At 50.2% G+C, this 19,375-nt stretch overlaps 1 protein-coding gene across 8 annotated transcripts in view; it reads left to right on the forward strand.

The window, feature by feature from the left end:
• Mlxipl (MLX interacting protein like) overlaps window positions 1-19,375 on the forward strand; it is a 49,428-nt gene that overhangs the window by 21,580 nt on the left and 8,473 nt on the right. For 7 of the 8 annotated variants that reach the window (XM_029533768.1, XM_029533763.1, XM_021186969.2 and 4 more), the window contains exons 2-8: window positions 4,457-4,563; window positions 12,156-12,238; window positions 12,387-12,476; window positions 12,731-12,775; window positions 13,946-14,147; window positions 14,233-14,313; window positions 18,044-18,228. In XM_029533768.1, the coding sequence (XP_029389628.1) occupies window positions 12,435-12,476; window positions 12,731-12,775; window positions 13,946-14,147; window positions 14,233-14,313; window positions 18,044-18,228 (555 nt within the window). In that variant the 5' untranslated portion in view covers window positions 4,457-4,563; window positions 12,156-12,238; window positions 12,387-12,434. The remainder of the gene's footprint in view (window positions 1-4,456; window positions 4,564-12,155; window positions 12,239-12,386; window positions 12,477-12,730; window positions 12,776-13,945; window positions 14,148-14,232; window positions 14,314-18,043; window positions 18,229-19,375) is intronic. The other variant, XM_029533766.1, reaches the window with a different exon arrangement.

The raw sequence follows: 19,375 nt of genomic DNA on the forward strand, positions 1-19,375 counted from the left end.
AAAAAAAAAAGAGGGACTTGGGGTAAAGTTGTCTTACAAGCTTACAAGGGATCTGAGTTCAAGCCCCAGACCTGACAGGAAAAAAACCAAGAGAGTCTGGCTTGCTGGTGTGTGCTTGTGATCCCAGTAGCCCGACAGCTAAACAGCCTAGCTTACTTGGTTGGTGAGGTCCAGGCCAATGAGAGACTCGGTCTCAAAAAAACGGAGGCAGATGCATTTGAGGAACCGCATTTGAGTTTGTCCTCCGGTCTCACCCAGCGTGTATGCATCTCCTATCCTCCCTCTCTCCCACTTCTGAGGTTTTTCTGGTTCACCCCGTTGCACACGGCTTTTGAACCTTGGCCCTAGACTTTTCACACCAAACCAGACTTTTCTCTCACACGCATTCAACCAAATCCTTTCCTCTGGACTTGGTTATTGTCACTAGCTCATCTCCCTCATCCTGGGCTACCAACCCTCTGAGGGAGTTGGAGGAGGGACAGCAGAAGGCTGGGGTAGGACCCCGGGGGAACAGAACCTAATGGTTGCTGGGATACAGACAGAGGTCACAAACTTAGGAGCGTCCCCCATTTACTCTATACGACAACAGGAGCTGGCCCAGGAAGGATTAGCATCCACAACCCAGTCATGTTTCCTTCTTGGACAGATGGTATTTATCTAGCTATGGGAGGTAGGGGGCCAGCCATCAGGCTAGGGTGGCCTATTTGGGTAATGAAGCCTGTTGTCTCCTGAGGTGGCAGCCCCTGCCACCCCATGTCCCCACACCCTGGCAGCCACCATTAGCTCAAAGCAAATACTGGAGCTTGGAGACGAGAAAGGAGAGGAGAGCCAATGACCCATGCACTCAAGGTAGTGCAGGAAAAGGAGGAGGACTTGGATGCTCACCCCTTACCCTCACCCCTCACTCAGGGGGAGCTACCCCAAGGACAGGCCTTCCTGTGTGTATGTGTGTGTGTGTGTGTGTGTGTGTGTGTGTGTGTGTGTATGTGTCTATACAGTGTTGAGGATGGAATCCAGGTCTTGTCCAGTTCCTGGGAAAGCTTCCACTGAGCCACATTTCCAGCCCCTCACTGGGGGATTATAGAAAGTGCTTTGTTGGCAGAGCCACGCCCCCAGCCCCAGCCTGGGTTTTTGGATGGCTAAACCTTTGAAGCTACGAGTGAGGAGTTTGAAGATAGGCCGGAATGACTTGGAGGCAAGATTGGTTTGTAGACCATGAGGAAGGAAGGTCAGAAGGACTAAAGATGAGACAGGAAGGTGTCCAAGACCTTGGTCGTCTTCATCTTGGCCTCTTGGGCCAGCTTCCAGGTACTGATAACTTGGCCTGTTCTCAGAGGAACCTTGAGAGTTGAAGCCATTGCTTATGCATACCACCTGCACACCATGTGCTCGCTGGTTAAGATTCTATTTCTAGCCAGGAGGCAATGGCACCTGCCTTTAATCCCAGCACTCAGGAGGCAGAGGCAGACAGATCTCTGAGTTCAAGGCCAGCCTGATCTACATAATGAGTTCCAAAACAGCCTGAGTCACCCAGCAAGATGCTCTAAGACTTTCCGTATCCCTTTGTGACCAAGCCTGCTCAGTCAGTCAACAGGTTCTCCAGCGCGGGAGTGAGGATTAAAAAGAAAAAAGACAGTTAGACAACATGTAGCGTGAACCCAGTCAATTCTGAGACTGAAGGCAAATTTTTATTTTATTTTATTTTATTTATTTTTATTTTCCAACCCACTTTTTATACCATATTAATTACTTCCCTAACACAGCCTAAAGTTAAGATTCTTGCGGATTCTGTATCTTGCCCTAATGTCAGATTCCTGCCTGAGCTTACTTCCTTGTCCTAGGCCAATGTCAGACTCCTGTCTGAGGCCCACTTCTTTGTCCTTAGCCAATGTCAGACTCCTGCCAAGCAGTACCCCAAAAGGCTTTCCACACCTTTGGAGGTATCTCTTTCCCTCTGTGACTCGCAGAGAGGCAGATCATCATCCTATCTTTAAGAAATGAACGTTGGGAGCTAGAGACATGGTTTGGATCGATTAAGAGCACTGGCTGCTCTTGCAGGACCCAGGCTTGCTTCCCAGCACCCACATGGCAGCTCACAGTCATCAGTAACTCCAGTTCTAGGGGGTCCGATGCCCTCTTTTGTTGCTGGAGCCACCAGGCATTCATGTGGTACAGATGGGCACTCATACACATAAAAATAAACAAAATCTTTTATTTAAAAAAAAGGTGGGGCTGGTGAGATGGCTCAGTGAGTAAGAGCACCCGACTGCTCTTCCGAAGGTCCGGAGTTCAAATCCCAGCAACCACATGGTGACTCACAACCACCCGTAACAAGATCTGATGCCCTCTTCTGGAGTGTCTGAAGATGGCTACAGTGTACTTACATATAATAAATAAATAAATCTAAAAAAAAAAAAGGTATAAGAGAAACCCTGTCTCAAACAAACAAATAAATAAAGTTTAAAAGGTGTAAGAGTTGGGCATGAGAGAGTGGGCATGCTAGTGCATGCCTGTAACTTCCAGCATTCTGGAGGCAGAGGCAGGAGAAGTGGGAGCTCAAGGCCAGCCTTGGCTACATATTGAGCCTGAGATGACACACTGAAGGCTCATTCTGCTATCTGAAGATCTGCTATCAACAGATTCTCTGTTGGAATAGAGAGGTGTCTCAGTGGTTAAGAACACTGACTGAGGGGGCTGGTGAGATGGCTCAGTGGGTAAGAGCACCCGACTGCTCTTCCCAAGGTCCGGAGTTCAAATCCCAGCAACCACATGGTGGCTCATAACCATCCGTAACAAGATCTGACNCCCTCTTCTGGAGTGTCTGAAGACAGCTACAGTGTACTTACCTGTAATAAATAAATAAATCTTTAAAAAAAAAAAAAAAAAAAAAAAACACTGACTGATCTTCCAGAGGTCCTGAGTTCAATTGCTCACATCCACATGGTGACTCATAACCATCTGTAATGAGATCTGATGCCCACTTCTAGCATATAAGTGTACATGCAGATACACATACACATTAAGTAAATAAATCTTTAAAAAATAGAAGACACTCCCCCCCCAAGACAAAAGAAATATGTGAGGGCCTTGCATAGTGATATCTCCTATAATCATAGTATTGAAGATGCTGAGGCAGAAGGATTTCTGGGGTATGTAAAGTCTTTATTAGCATATGTTAGTTATACAAGGGAGCATTTCATTATGGCATTTTTATGCATGTATATAAGGAATTTGGAGTACACTTTCTTCTCTCAAGTCAGCTCATCTCCTTCCTCTTCATAATTCTCTTTTACTTTCATGTCTTACTTGGTACGGGGAGCGGGGGGGGGGGGTGGTAGTGGTGTCGGTCTTTGTGTAGCCCTGGCTGTCCTGGAACTCACTCTGTGGACCAGGCTGGCTTCAAACTCAGAGATCTGCCTGTCTCTGCCTCCTGAATGCTGGGATTAAAAGCATGTTCCACCATTACTTGGCATCATATCTTACATTTAAAAATAGCATTTATTTAGTGTGTGTGTGTGTGTGTGTGTGCGTGCCCGCATGTGTGTATGTTGTGTGCAGGGTTGCAGTGCATGCCCTGGTGTGGTGGTCAGAGAACAATTTGTGGGCTCTATAGCGTGGTCATAGGGATCAAACTCAGGTCATGAGGCTTGGCAGCAAGCACCTTTACTTGCTAAGCCATCTAGCTGGCCCTCATGCTTTCTTTTGGTCTTTTGATCCAGTGAGTGCAGGGTTGCTACGGGTTCGTGACTGAGGGGTTATTTCGGAGCATGGCCACCCAAACAGTGTCTACAGCACTGTAGAAACCATCTCCCCCTCACCCCTCTGCACCCACTCGCTGCTTATAGGACAGAGGTCTAGAGCCTCTCTGACCAGGACAAGACAGTGTGATGTCTAATTCCATGCCATCCTGGGCTACCTATTGAAACTCTCGGGCTTGACAGATGGCTCAGCGGAAGGAAGAACGCTAGCTGAGCTCAATTCCTAGAACCCACATGGCAGCTCACAACTGTCTGTAACTCCAGTTCCAGGGGATCTAACACACACAGAGACAGGCAGAGACACCAGTGCACACAAAAATAAATAAATCTTTAAAAACAAGAGGGGAGAAACTCTTTCTTCTTCTACACACACACACACACACACACACACACACACACACACCATACTGGATGTGAAAACTGTTGCCTTTAAGGCCAATGGACAGTGTTAATCTGGAGACAGTGGATAACAAGTACCTGCCTTTGGATGGGAGGAGATGGACCATGGACAAAGCGTGGGCTCTGGATGGTTGTTAATAAGGTTTGACTTCAGGATGGGGATTTTAGACTGTTAGATAATAGACGGGGTTTGAGGACCGCAGAGGAATTGTAGCCATCACAGCAGGCTACTGTGCAAATCCTCCCATCATCTTTTCCAGCCCCACCCTGATATTCTTTCTGCTTGCTCTGTCTAACAGTGGCAAGCTGGTCTCTCCCAAGTGGAAGAACTTCAAAGGCCTCAAGTTGCTATGCCGGGACAAGATCCGGCTGAACAACGCCATCTGGAGAGCCTGGTACATTCAGTGTGAGTGGGTGCTGTGGATCTCTTGGGTTTGGGAGGGCTCCGTCTAGCGGGAGGGCTGCACCCATGGAGCCGAGAGCCAGCGCCCGCCCGCAGGGCGCGCGGTGCCAGCCTTGTGGGGGAGAGCGAGCTGCACGAGGACCCTTGAACAGCTTCCGGCCTTCAGAGGGTCTTGCGGAGTATGTACCAAAGGTCACTTCCAACTGTGAGAGAAGATACGGCAAAGGGCACCTTGAAAGCTCTGAAGGAGGCCGCGCTGTGGGTGCTGGGTCAAGATCTGGTCAGCAGTCCTTTCATTGAGTAATCTACTTGGAATGCTCTGGTAAAAAGAAGTCAGTTAGGGCCAGAAATGTGGCTCAGGGGTAGAACACCTGCCCAGAGTCCCCCGTCATGGGCTGGGTATTACTCAGTTAGGAGAACACCTGCCCAGAATCCTGGGTGAGGTGGGGAATCATCCAGTGGAAAAGTGTCTGCCTAGAATCCACCAAGGAGTGACGGCTGCTGGATACAGATCAGCAGTAACACACTTACTAAGCATATTCAAGCCCCTTGGTTCCAACTCCAGTACCATACAAAGGGTGTGGGGCATTTACATACCATGCTAGTCCAATTACAACGCTTGGTAAGTGAGGAAAATTCTGTGTGGCTCACCATCAGCCTTTCTCTGTATAGCCCAGAGCTCCTCCATAGACCAGGCTGGCCTTGAACACAGAGATCCCCCTCCCTCTGCCTCCTGAGCGCTGGAATTAAAGGCTTGCACCACCACTACCCAGCACCGTCAGTCTTTCAGTGAACACACCCATAGGGACCTGCTGGGATTTAGGCAGAAGTCCATCAAGCCATGTTGAAAAAGACGCTGGACTCAAAGTTGTTCAGATGGGTTCTTCCTCTCTGCATCTTACTAGCTGTGTGATTTCAAGCAAGTTGCCTAATCTCTTTGAACCTGCTTTCCTATCTATCCAATGAAGCCAATATTCCTAACTTCTTATGGCTGGTGTGATAAAAACAGATGTAAGTGGCTATCTTAGGGTTTTGATTGCTGTGAAGAGACACCATGACTAAGGCAATACTTTTTTTATTATTTATTTTTATTTTATGTGCATTGGTGTTTGACCCTTATGTATGTATGAGGATGTGGATCCCCTGGAACTGGCATCACTTGCGCTGCCCAGTGGGTAATGGGAGTGTTGCACCTGAATCCTCCGGAAGGGCAGCTAAAGTTTTTTTTGTTTTGTTTTGTTTTTGTTTTGTTTTTGTTTTTGTTTTCCTTTTGGTTTTTTTCGAGACAGGGTTTCTCTGTGCAGTCCTGGATGTCCTGGAACGCACTCTGTAGACCAGGCTGGCCTCGAACTCAGAAATTCACCTGCCTCTGCCTCCCAAGTGCTGGGATTAAAGGCGTGCGCCACCACGCCTGGCAGCAGCTAATGTTCTTAACTGGTGAGCCATCTCCCTCGCCCTAGGGCAACTCTTATAAAGGAAAACATTTCATTGGCGCTGACTTACAGTTTTAGAGGTTTAGTCCATTGTCATCATGTCGAGAAGCAAGGCAGCATTCAGGCAGGTGACACACTTCCTCTAACAAGGCCACGCCTACTTCAGCAAGGCCACATCTCCTAATATTACCCCTCCCTGTGGGCCAAGCATGCAAACACCTGACTCTATGGGGCCCATATCTATTCAAACCACCACAGAGAACCTAGCATTGAATTGAGGTTTTGTGAATGATCTGACAAGAAGAAGTTACAGTCATGTATTTGGGGACAGCCCCTCTGTGGCAAGGCAGTAAGACCAAAGGTTGTGTTGAGCCGGAAACACAGCTCTGGAAGAATACATCTACCTTTCTTTTTACTGGCTGAATCCCATCCAAGCATCTTAGAACTGTTACACTGTAGCTTCTATTGATCCATGTGACCGACACTTGAATAAATTAAAACCTTATTTAAGACTCAAAAGAGGCCAGGGGTGATGACGGAGTCTACAGGCAGAGGCAGGAGGATCTTTGTGAGTTTGAGGCCAGCTTTGTCAGCATAGTGAGTGAGTGTCAGACCAGCCAGGTCTACATGGTGAGATCCTACGGAGATCATAGAAGGAGCATTGGGAGTGGCAAGGGCAGCTTGCAAACACCGGACAGGCCAGCTTCAAGCTTGGCAAGCAGAGGCAGAGGGACATCCTTCATCTGTCCTGCTGTAGCAAGTTCTGGGCCAGCCTGGACTAAGTGAAATCCTATCTGACAAGAAGGTGGGGGTGTGAGAACATGTCCTCAGGGAGAGGTTTCACCCTCCCACTTTCAGCTGTCCAGCTGTGTCACTTGCCCAGCCCAGCATCGCCCAGGGAAGGACCCACAGCCAGTGGGGGTGTAGCTCAACCAGAGAGCACTTGCCTAGACCCCCCCCCCAACTGAGGCACACAAGAACTACCCATCCTTTTGCATGGCTTCTCTGGGTCTCCGAGAAGTTATCTGACAGGCTCTAGGCAAATTAGGAAGCCGGAATATTGTTGAAATATTTAATCCCAATCCAAGATCTCTACCCTGCCTTTGCCCACGTAGTTCCTGGATAAAATATACACATACAGTTATATATATATATAACCTTTATATTTACAATAAGCCTTACTCAGCACTAGAGCTGAGCAGTTATCTGCCCTCTATGCTATTAATGCTTTACTGTTCTATTGATAACCCTGAGTTATTACTTTCTGTGTTTCATCTGGGCTGCTCTGAACTCCAATTGGCCAGCCCTCAGGGCCACGTTTTCATGACTCATCTAACCCATGGTGGCTTCTTGCTCTCCCCTCATGGTTTTCCTCTGACCCTGGGGGAGGGGGAAGGGGGACAAGCATGCACCCACCTTTTTTTTTTTTAACCTAAATTGTGAGCGGTGAGCATGGGCCCTAATGCTTCCAGAGTTTGTACTGATGGCACCATCTCCTCCCTCTCTTTCTTCCTCCCTTTCTTTCAAAGCAGTGTCTCATATAGCCCAGGTAAGAGCTGAATTCAGTATGTAACTCCTGATCTTTCTCTACCTCCTTAGCATAGGCACAGCAATCACCAGACTGTGAGCTTGCTTTCTTTCTCCTCCCCTTCTTTTGTGACAGGCTTTTAACTATGTATCTTTGACTGTCCTGAAACTTGCTATGTAGACCAGGCTGGCCCCAAACTCACAGAGGTGGGCCTGCCTCTGCCTCCCAAGTGCTGGGATTAAAGGCAGGTGTCACAATGTTAGGCTTTCCCAAGTTTTTCTTTTACTGCTTAGTTCTCAGGTACGTCTGTGCATATGTGTGTCGCTGCGACGGCTGTGCATGTGTGTGTCGCTTCGACTGCTGTGCGTGTGTGTGTCGCTTCGACCGCTGTGCATGTGTGTGTCGCTTCGACGGCTGTGCGAGTGTGTGTCGCTTCGACCGCTGTGCGTGTGTGTGTGTCGCTTCGACCGCTGTGCATGTGTGTGTCGCTTCGACGGCTGTGCGAGTGTGTGTCGCTTCGACCGCTGTGCATGTGTGTGTCGCTTNGACGGCTGTGCATGTGTGTGTCGCTTCGACCGCTGTGCATGTGTGTGTCACTTCGACGGCTGTGCATGTGTGTGTCGCTTCGACGGCTCCTTGGAGATGGGGAGGCTGGGACTGCTTGTCGTCATTATGATCAGAGTGGAAATATGTTCTTGTCTTAGAACAAAGCCTGCTGTGATGGTGTAGACGCCAACTTCCTCAGGCTGAAGAAAGGTCTGGAATTCAAAGCCAGCCTGTGTAGCCTATTGAGACTCTATCTCAAAATAAAGACTATAATGTGAGCAAGTGATGTAGCTCATTGATGGAGTGCCAGCCTAGAATCCCCCAGGGAGGGGTTAGCGGTGTGACTTAGCAGTATCACATTTGCAGAGCATGCAGGAGGTCCCGGGTTCAATATTCAGCACAATAATCAATTAATAAACCAGTAGGTAAATAAATAAATAAATTTGAAAAATTAGGAAGCTAGAAAGCCAAGTGGGCATGACTTCCCCCAACTTTTTCTGGGAACTGGAGAGATGGCTCAGTGGTTAAGAGCACTTGTTGCTCCTATAGAGGACCTGGGTTTGGTTCCTAACATCCGTGCTGTGGCTCCCAACCACCTACAACTCCATTTTCAAAGGACCTGATGCCCTCTTCTGACCTCCACAGGTACCAGGCACACACACACACACACCAAATGGAAAACACTCAAATAAATGAACCTTTAAAATATTTTAAATATTTAAATAGCTGATTGTGGGCCCCAGCAAAGGTGGTGCACACTCTTACTCCCAATGCTCAGGAAGCAAAGATAGGCAGATCTTCGAGTTTGAGGCCAGCCTGGTCTACATAGTGAGTTCCATGATGGCAGGCAAGATGGCTTGGTGGATAGAGGCGTTTTCCACTAAGACTGATGGACTGATGGCCAGAATTTGGTTCACTGACTGATATGAAGGTGGAAGGCGAGAACCAACTCTAGAAAGTTCTGACCTCCACATGTGTGCCATGGCACACATGTGCTTCTCTTTCCCTCCCACACAAAATGAATAATGGTCATAAAATTTAACTCATCATAATGGTGGTAAAACTGTGGATGTAGCTCAGTGGTAGCTCTAGGTTCAATCCCTAGTTGGAGACAGACAGACAGACGGCAGACAGGCAGGCAGGCAGGCAGGCAGGCAGACACACACACACCTGCGGAGAAAGCCTGGCTCACCCCCCCCCCCCAGCAGAAAGTATCATCCTCATATTACCCAGCAGGGGGCGCTACTGCTCCGCTGCAGTTCCCTAAGTTCATTGTGGCTTGCCTTGTCCTTCCCTGCCGGCTCCACTGCTCTCCCACACTCCCAAAGCCTCTTGGTTTCTCCTCAGAGCTGCCAAGGCACTTTGCCCCTCTCCCTGGGCAGGAGGGACTTTCCACTTGGCTTTATCTATCCCATGTTTGTTTTCCTTATCTCTCCTCCTTTGAGCAGCCCCGATTTATCCCTGATCCTCTCATCCCAGTATGGGCCCCTGCAAAGGTGCAAAGGGTTAGGTAGTGAATGGCGGCCAGTGGAGGAAGGAGCACCAACCTGGAATCCCCCCAGGGAGGGGCTGGGGGCAGAGCGGGGTGGCAGAGCAAATGCACAGAAGATATGGTTGGTGTTAAATAAAACCTGTCACAGGCAGAGCACAGGGTCCCTGAGCGGGGGGGGGGGGGGAGGAGACAGGCAGGGCCCTCGTTCCTGGGTGTGTATAATCTTTCCTGGTGATTATGTCCATATTTGGGAAATCAGGAGAGAGATGCTCTGGAACCTTCCCTACTCTAGGACCCTACTGATCTACATACACACAAGTCCGTCCCTCTGTCTTCTCTTCTTCCCCTCCACCTCCCTTTCTTCTTTGTTGGATCTTAGGTAGCCCAAACTAACTTAAGCTTCGTGTCACCTTCCTGCCTCCATTTCCCAAGTGCTGAAAGTGTAGACAGGTGCTATCTCACTGACATGAAGTTTCTAGTCGTCCCCTACACCTTTCCCTCCCTCCCCCTTCCTCCAGCTCCTCTTCTCTTTTCTTCCTCCCTCCTTTTCTCTCTTTGTTTGTGATACTGAGGCCAGAACCCAGAGCCTCACATACACTAGCCATATTCTATACCACTGAGCCACGCCCTCAGCCCCTCGCTGGGGGATTCTAGGCAGGGGCTCTCCCACTGAGCCACGCCCTCAGCCCCTCACTGGGGGATTCTAGGCAGGGGCTCTGCCACTGAGCCACGCCCCCAGCCCCTCACTGGGGGATTCTAGGCAGGGGCTCTACCACTGAGCCACGCCCCCAGCCCCTCCCTGGGGGATTCTAGGCAGGGGCTCTACCACTGAGCCACGCCCCCAGCCCCTCCCTGGGGGAATTCTAGGCAGGGGCTCTACCACTGAACTACATAGCACCCAGCACGGTCTGTGACGAAGGTCTGTTGAATCAATAGACCCTGAAGCGAAGTAACTGACAGTGTGTAGTGTGGGAGGAAATCACAGTAAGAATTGGAGGAAGGTGTTTTCGGTAGAAGGTGTTTGTGTCTTCTAGAGAAGAGCCTTGTGGCATGGCTCATGCCTGGAGTAGCATTTAAGAAGCTAAGGCAGGAAGATCACAAGTTCAAGGCCGTCTGGGACTATATTAGGACCTGTTTTATAAACCAAACATATAAGAAAGAGTGTAGGCTATGGCTTCAGGGTAGGACACATGATGGCGATAGGAAGCCAGCCAGCCAGGCGAGGAGGAATTTGGAAACCAAACGGAGTCTGAGGGGTGTACTTCTGACCCTGGAGGCTGTAGGGAGCTATGGAGTGTTTTAGAGCGGTAGCAGCAGAAATGGTGAACAGCTGCGTAAGTTCAGGCTTGAGTGCGGGAGGTCCATGCTAGGAATGATTCAGCTAGGGGATGCGCAAGGAAGGATAGAGAGGAGGGGACAGCGGATGAGCTGTCACGGACCCTGTTGAGTTGACCTGGTTGGACGTGGAACGCTGAGAGCTGGGAAGGAAGTTTTGCAAGTTTTGGAATATTTGCTATCCAGGGAGCAGCACAGAGCAGTCAGGAGACAGATCAAGGAAGGAGCTCCTGGGGTTTGTGGAGGAGGTGGGTGCTTTACAGGGTGGGGGTAAAGGGATGGAGCTGGGCCTTCTGTGGAGATACTGAGATCCCAGCGCGCTGAAGATGGGGCGGGAGGGGTGGACACACGTGACACCTGCAGAACCGGAGCGTGAGGAGGACAGGATGTCCGTTCCTTAGCGCAACCAAAGGAAGAGGAAAACTGTGGGCATCAGGAAAGAGCCCGGAGCTAAAGCAAGGTGGGAGGTTTGAGATGGCTCAGTGGTTAAGAGCACTGGTTGCTCTTCCAGAGGTCCTGAGTTCAATTCTCAGCACCCACATGGCAGTTCATAACCGTCTATAATGGGATCTGGTGTGTAGATGTGCAGACAGCACACATTTATTTATTTATTTATTTATTTAATAAATAAACAAAGTTGGAAGGCCTAGGCTACATAGTGGGTCCAGGCTAGCCCGGACTATAATAGTAAGAATCTGTGTCAAAATAAAAACTAATTTACAGGGCTGGTGAGATGGCTCAGTGGTTAAAAGCACTGACTGCTCTTAATTCAATTCCCAGCAACCACATGGTGGCTCACAACCACCTATAAGGGGATCTGCTGCCCTCCTCTGGCCTGTGGATGTATATGCAGCAGAACACTCATGTAATGTTCACGAGGCTTCCTCAGAACCATCCACTGTGGCTCAGTGGTGGCGTGCCTGGACTCTCCCAGTGTGAGAGATTGAGGTGGGGATTCAGTAGTAGAGCTTGTAGCGAGAGATAGGAGGAGGCAGGGAGGAAAGGGAGAGGTGGCTCAGTAGGTAGTGTTTCTAGCATGCAGGAAGCTCTGGGTTCCTTCACAATCACTGCCTAAAATGGACATGGTGGAGCTCTTGGGAGGTTGAGGCAGAAAAACCAGTGGCTCAAGGTCATCTTTAGCTACCTAATGACCCCAAAGGACCAAAGTCTGAACAAAAGAGTCAGGCAGGCATCGACTTCTAGTCTCGCTGGATGGAGGATGAGAGGTAAGGGTGCCTCTGACCTGGCCTTCTTCCCTCAGATGTGCAGCGGAGGAAGAGCCCAGTGTGTGGCTTCGTGACCCCTCTGCAGGGGTCTGAGGCAGATGAGCACCGGAAACCTGAGGTAGCTGGGGAATGGGCTGCCCGCATCCGCTTATCCACCCCGAGGTTCCCTCCTGCCGTGGGGATTGGGTGTGAGATGGGATTTGGGGAGATTGGCCATCTGGGGTGTCACCCTTCGCATTTGAGCCCCGACACCTGCCCTTCCCCAGGCTGTTGTCCTGGAGGGTAATTACTGGAAGCGGCGCATCGAGGTGGTGATGCGCGAATACCACAAGTGGAGAATCTACTACAAGAAGCGGGTCAGTGGCACTGGCACCCGGAGACCTTGGGACTTAAGAGCCCTGGAGGGGATCACACGACCTGATCCTAACCCATACCTTTGAGCCACCCTCGTTAGTCCCAGCCTAGTAGCTGCACAGGGTTTCCCCAGCCACCACCACCACCGGTGGAAAAGGGCGGGGCCTGGGGAAATAGCACCAATGGATGTGAGTGGATGGTGGGGGGAATGACTCTGGGGACAGAGGATCCAGTGTATAACTTTGTGTCTCCATAGCTCCGTAAGCCCAGCAGGGAAGGGGATTTCCTGGCTCCCAAGCAGGTGAGTGATCAGTAAGTCTAGCCGGGAAGGGCACCTAGGAACATGGAAGCCGGAGAATGGAAAATGTCTGCCTGGCTGACCGATGGCGGGGTCTGGACAAGGTGACTGGGATGTGAGAAAAAGAGGAGTAGTCTCTAAGTTGCATGTGGGTAAGCCTGCAACTTTCTCCTTTGGAGAAGATCCAGTTGTGAGGCAGGAGGATGGCAGTGAGTTCCAGGCCAGCCTGCATTAAATAAGAACTCCAATGCCAGTGTGGGCTGTAGAGACCTCCTTGTCTTAAGAAAAGCAAGCAGGTAGTGGGAGACCTAGGGGGAGAAGGTACAGAGGACAGACGGACATCTCAGAAGAGCTCAGACAGAGGACAGACGTCTCAGAAGAGCTCAGATAGAAAGCCAGGCATCTGCTGATTTCAAATTTACAGTCAGCTCAGGAAGTTTGAGGCTGTCTTCAAGAACTAAAACAACTGCCTTGGCTTGATGGTGCAGATAAAGCAGTGCTGCCACTAAGGAGGTAGAGGTAGTAGGATCATGGGTATCCTCTACTACACAGAGAGTCCGGGCCAGCCTGGGCTACATGAAACCCTACCTCAAAAAATTAAAGCCAGCCAGATGTGATGGTGCTTTTTTCAAATTTTTTTTCCGTTTTTTTTTTTTTGGGGGGGGGGTATCGTTTTCCTTCCTGAGCCCTGCGTAGCCCTGGCTGTCCTAGAACTCACTCTGTGGACCAGGCTGACCTCAAACTCAGAGATCTGCCCGCCTCTGCCTCCTGAGTGCTGGGATTAAAGATGTGCATGCTTGGGCTGCCACCACCGCCACTGCCACCATCATCGCCTGGACTGGTGCATGTTTTCCATCCTAAAACATGGAAGGCAGAGGCAGCTGGGTCTTTGTGAATTGAAGCCAGCATGGTCAGTCTGGTCTACAAACAAACAGCCAGACTGTAGCCTAGAGAACAGGAAAGGCTATTGGAAACCCCCCTGTGCTTCATGCAGGGAGTCGTTAGAGGCCGATAGGATGACCTTGGCCTTCCAGACAGAGAACCAGACTCGCCAGGAAAAGGGGAGATGGTGTCCTTTAGAGAGGCTTTCTAGCCGGGGTGGGTTGGAACCACTTCATCCCCAGGCAAGGGGTAACACGGAGGACCACGACAGTGACCTCTGTGTCCCGCCAGGTGGAAGGTGGGTGGCCGCCACCAGAGCGATGGTGCGAACAGCTCTTCTCCAGTGTGGTGCCTGTGCTGTTTGGGGGCTCCGAGGAGGAGCCTGGGGGCCGGCAGCTTCTCGACCTGGATTGCTTCTTGTCCGATATCTCCGACACGCTCTTCACCATGACACAGCCCAGCCCTTCGTCCCTGCAGCTGCCCCCAGAAGATGGTGAGGAGTGACTGGGGGAAGCGAGGGGTGAGGGCTGAGACGGCTTCGCAGCCTGCCGCCTCCGACCTCACCACTGTGCCTCCAGCTTATGTTGGCAATGCTGACATGATCCAGCCAGACCTGACGCCGCTGCAGCCCAGCCTGGATGACTTCATGGAGATATCGGGTGAGAGGGGTCCTTCCGTCCTAGGCAGGGTGGACTGAAAGGAAAGGGTCAGGTTTTTAAAAAAAAAAAAAAAAACTAGGAGATTGTAAGGCTTTGTGACAGTGGGGAGATGAATGGTGCTTTAACTTGAAGGGGTGGGGGGAAAGAATATATTAGCTGGAACTCAAGGCCCTGTGCCTACTAGGCAGGGGCTCTACCACTGAGCCACGCCCCCAACCCCTCCCTGGGGGAATCTAGGCAGGGGCTCTACCACTGAGCCACGCCCCCAGNCCCTCACTGGGGGATTCTAGGCAGGGGCTCTACCACTGAGCCACGCCCCCAGCCCCTCACTGGGGGATTCTAGGTGGGTGCTCTACCACACACATCCTTTATGATCTGGTATGGGAGAATCCATGGGTTCAATCCCGAGCACTTCATAAGCCACTGTGACTGTCAAGAGAATTCGAGGTGTCTCTGTCTTTTTGAGACAGGGTCTCACAATGTAGCTCTGGTTGTTCTGGAACTCACTGTGTAGACTCAAGCTCACAGAGGTTTGCCCACCTTTGTCTCCCAAGTGCCGGGATTAAAGGTGTGCACCACTGCATCCAGTTTAGAAGCATCAAGGTTTTTTTGTTTTGGTTTGGTTTTTTGGTTTTTTTTTTTCTTTTGTTTTTGTTTGGGTTTTTTTTTTTTTTAAAGCATTTTGCAAAGTGGCAGGTTTTCTCAGACTCCTCTTTTCTCAGGCTACTGAGTTTCTGATGTGTCCCGGTGTTTCCAGATATCCTGACCCTGTCAGTGTGCGCCTATGAGAGCAATTCTCTCGCTCTCTCCTGAGTACTGGGACTAGAGGACAGACGTGTGTCTCGCCATGCCTAGAGCGTGCTCGCTCCCTTCTCTTCTCCCGTTCCCTCCCCTACTCTCCATCCATTCTCCCCCCCACCCCAGCACACACACACTTCTTACTTGAGATAGAGTCACTGTGTAGTCCGGGCTGGTCTTGAACTCATGATCCTTCTGTCTCAGTCTCCTGGGTGTCTGGATTCCAAGTGTGAGTCATAATACAACTTGCTTCCTGTTTTCCTGATAGGGTCTTCCTTCCCCTCGCTGTTGTCTTGCCTACACGCATTTCTCTCTCTCTCTCTCTCTCTCTCTCTCTCTCTCTCTCTCTCTCTCTCCTCTCTCTTTCTTTTTAAATTTTTTTTTTTTTTAGTTTTTAGGTTTGTTGTTTGTTTGTTTGTTTGTTTGTTGTTGTTTGAGACAGGATCTCTTTGTGTAGCCTTGGCTGTCCTGGAACTCACTCCAGGAACTCACAGAGATCCATGCGACTGCCTCTCAGCCTCTGCCTGAGTGTGCTCGCCACCACCCAGCACTGTGTGTATTTCTTGCTCGCTGCTTCTCACGGGGATTTATTCGGGGGGCCTTTAAAGCTCCCTAAACATTGGGGCTCAGGGGGGTATCAGGATATCTTACCCAAACCTGAAAAGATGAGTCTTCCAGAGAGAAGCGGCATTTGAGGGACACTCCCCCTCCCAGCTTCTTCCCTACAGGGTCCTGGGCCTGTCATTCAAGAGGTGAGGCCTAGGGGACGGGTACTAGGGAATGAGGAACCACCCCCATCCCCACCTCCCTGGCCATAGCCCTGGGAGGGTGGGGTCTGCCAGGGGCAGAAGTGTTGATGGCAGTGCCCTGGAAGCAGACTTGTCCCCCAGGAGAGCAGCTCCCTCTTGGCCCACAGACCCCTACCACAGGTAGGAGCTCAGCTGTGCCCACCCAGGCTCTGGGCAAAATGTGATTGGGTTGGAGTTTGCAGTAACTTGCCAAATCAGTCCTAGGTGGCCGCTGATTAGGGGCAAGCATGGCTCTCCCAGCACAGGTGGTTCCAGTGACCCTCTCAAGCTGGCCATGCTGCGGGAGAGCCTTGAGCCACGAGGGGACTACTCTGTCGTCTTTCTGGAAACCCTGTGGAAGGCACCAAATTCTACAGAGGCAGGAGGTTGGGGGAGGGCAGGTTCAGGGGCAGAGACTGTGGCTGACCAGTGTGAGGACCAGGTCAGGGAAGGACTGGTGTTTGATGGGGGACTGGGAGAGGGAGAGTGTCTCTGGAGGCTGCTGGGATCAGGTGTGGACAGCTCACAGTAAGGGATCAGTCTGAGGCTCTGACATAGAGGCCTATCTATGCTCTAATCCTGGGCTTCAAATGACTTACTGACAAGGGCCGAGAACCATGAAACGCTGGTGACCCCTTTCTGGTCCCTCCCCATATCCTTTGTAAAAAATGGGGACACAGGACAGTGTCAAACTACTTCTGATACTGGGAGAGATGTAGGCATGCCCGGTTCGTTTAGTCTGAGGGACAGACAACCAGAGAGGCAGACAGCTTCTTGTCACTGTATACTGGTACTCAGAGCCTGTCTAGTCTTCTAGCCAGGTAGAATCACCAAGGACAAACACCCACATGAATACACACACATACACACACACACACACATGCCACACATAACACATATATTCACATATATGCACCACAGCACACAAACATTTTATGCGCATGCATACACACATGGTCATACACACATGCATGCACACATCGACACGCATGACAGCATACATACATATACCCTACATATGCTCATCCACACGTTCAGAGGCCTACATGTACACATATATGTATATATACATGTACATATCATATACATGTATACACATGTATGCACACTTTCACATATGTGCACACACAGATATACACATGCACATACATATATACACCTGCTGCACTCCCATATACACTCTCACCATATTATATACATAAATACACACACCACATAGGCATACACACCGTGACCCTGTGACCTTCCCTAACTAACTTGGTGTTGAGAGGTGATGTATATCACAAAGGTCTGAGCAACTCTCCTGGCTGGGGATTCTGGGGGTGGGTGGGGGTGGCTGCAGCCCACCAAACCCTTCGAGAAGCTACCGTGCTGGGGTCTGCTTTGACTGGCCCAGGAGGCCTTGGGCACAGAACACAGGCTGGCCAGGGTCAGAGAAAGGTGCCCGGAAGGGAGAGGGTAGGCGGGTGTCGCCCCAGCCCGGGATGTGGTTAGGCCATGAGCAGCTTGCTTCCCAAAACCAGAATAGCCCAGAACTTACACAACTCACACCCCTAAACAATCTGGCTGCCTTACCCGCCTCTCCATAAACGTTTCAGGGTTCCTGGCTCCCTTTCACTCACACCCCAACTCTGAGCCCATTCTGTGTCCCCCAAATGTCAGCCAAGACTTCACTCCATACAGCTTCAATTTCCTGATCTTTCAGCAAGTCTAACCTCTCCCTGACCTACTGACCTCATGAACCTGTTCACCCTTGATTCATCCCTGACACACTGGGGCAACTCCCCTGTACCCCACCTTTTTCCTTCACAGGGCCTCTCTGTGACCCCTTCTTTCAAGAATGCCAACAGTGCTAAAAGGGGGAGCAGGCACAGGGAGGGGAAGTGATCTAGCATTGGGGCTCCATGGGTGAGCAGCTTCCTGGGGTTCTCACACACACTCCTAGAGCCCACCATCTCCCCCAGGGCCATCCTGTGCATCTCCAGCTCAGCTTCCCCCGAGTGTGACAGGAACTGTTTCACAGTCTCTTATAGAAGCCTTCCACCTCTCCTGGTCCCTATCCAACTTCTCCAGTGTGGGGACGGTGTCTACGGCCTCTTCTGAGTTCTTAATATCATTTGCTATCCTCTGTGTCCCAATTACAGATTTCTTCACCAATTACCGCCCCCCTCAGACGCCCACGTCTTCAAACTACCTGGAGCCCCCCAGCTTTGGCCCCATGGCTGACTCCCTCTTCAGCGGTGGGATCCTGGCCCCAGAGATGCCATCTCCAGTGTCCTCTTCCTCCTCCTCAGGAATGACCCCTCACTCAGGGAATACACGCCTACAGGTGAGCTTATCCTGCTGTGCACAATCTGCCCAGAGCATGTGGGAGCTAACTCTGCCTCTGCCTGGGGCCAGGAGGTAAAAAGGCGCTTTCTGGACCAACCAGGCAGAGAGCCCCTGAGAACCTAGGGTAGCAGAGAAAGAAAACACTACAAAACAGAATTACATGAACTGAATGAGAGACGGGGGTGGGGGTGGGGGACAGATGGCAGAAGACGCACAAAACAGGGCACAATCCAGAGGGAAGCTTTTTTTTTTTTTTTCTTTTCTTTTCTTTTTCTTTCTCTTTTTTTTTTCTTTTTTTCCTGTTTTTTTTTTTTTTTCTTTTTTTCTTAGAGGGAAGCTTTTAGTTCTGTTTTGTTTTTTGAGACAGGGTCTCAGGGCCCTGGATGGCCTTGGATTCATAGAGATCAACCTGTCTCTGCCTCCTGAGTGCAGCCATTAAAGACGTACACCATTCCTACCTGCCTAGTATTCTGAGTCTTAGTGAATGACAAGCTAGGGAAAGGGCAAGCCAGATGGGAAGGACCAGGAAGGTGTGCATGGAAACAGAATGGGTGTGTATCTAGACAACTGCAAATTGGCATCTTGTTTCACTAACTCCTGTACCCAATTCAGAAGTCATTTCCCTGCCACTGTCAAGTGTCTGTTCTGGTTTCATTTCTGTTGTTGTACTAAAATACCCCGAGGAAAAAGCAACTTAGGGGGGAGAAAGAGGTTTATGTTAGCTTGCAACTTCAGGTTACAGTCCATCTTTGTGGGTAGTCAAGGCAGGAATCTCAGCGGTCACACCACATCTACTGTCAGGAGCAGAGAGAAATGAATGTATGCATGCTCACCTACTCGCTTACTTATGTTCAGCTCCATTTCTCTACTTTTACACAGTTCAGGATCCTCTGCCTAGGGAATGGTGCCACCCACGGTGGGCTGGGTCTTTCCATATCACCTGACTTCTGACAATTAAGACAATCCCCAATAGACATGGCTAGGGGCCAACCCAGTGTTAGCAGTTCCTCACTGAGACTCTTCCTATGAGAATTTCTGGTTCTAGGTTGTCATGTTGAAAGGTAATCCTAACCACCACAGTGTCTTTTCCTCCTATCATTGAACATTTCGGGTGCTTTTGCAGTTGATTTTTTTTTTTTTTTTTT

The sequence above is a fragment of the Mus pahari genome, chromosome 23 (genome assembly GCF_900095145.1).
Source record: "Mus pahari chromosome 23, PAHARI_EIJ_v1.1, whole genome shotgun sequence".
NCBI lineage: Eukaryota > Metazoa > Chordata > Mammalia > Rodentia > Muridae > Mus > Mus pahari.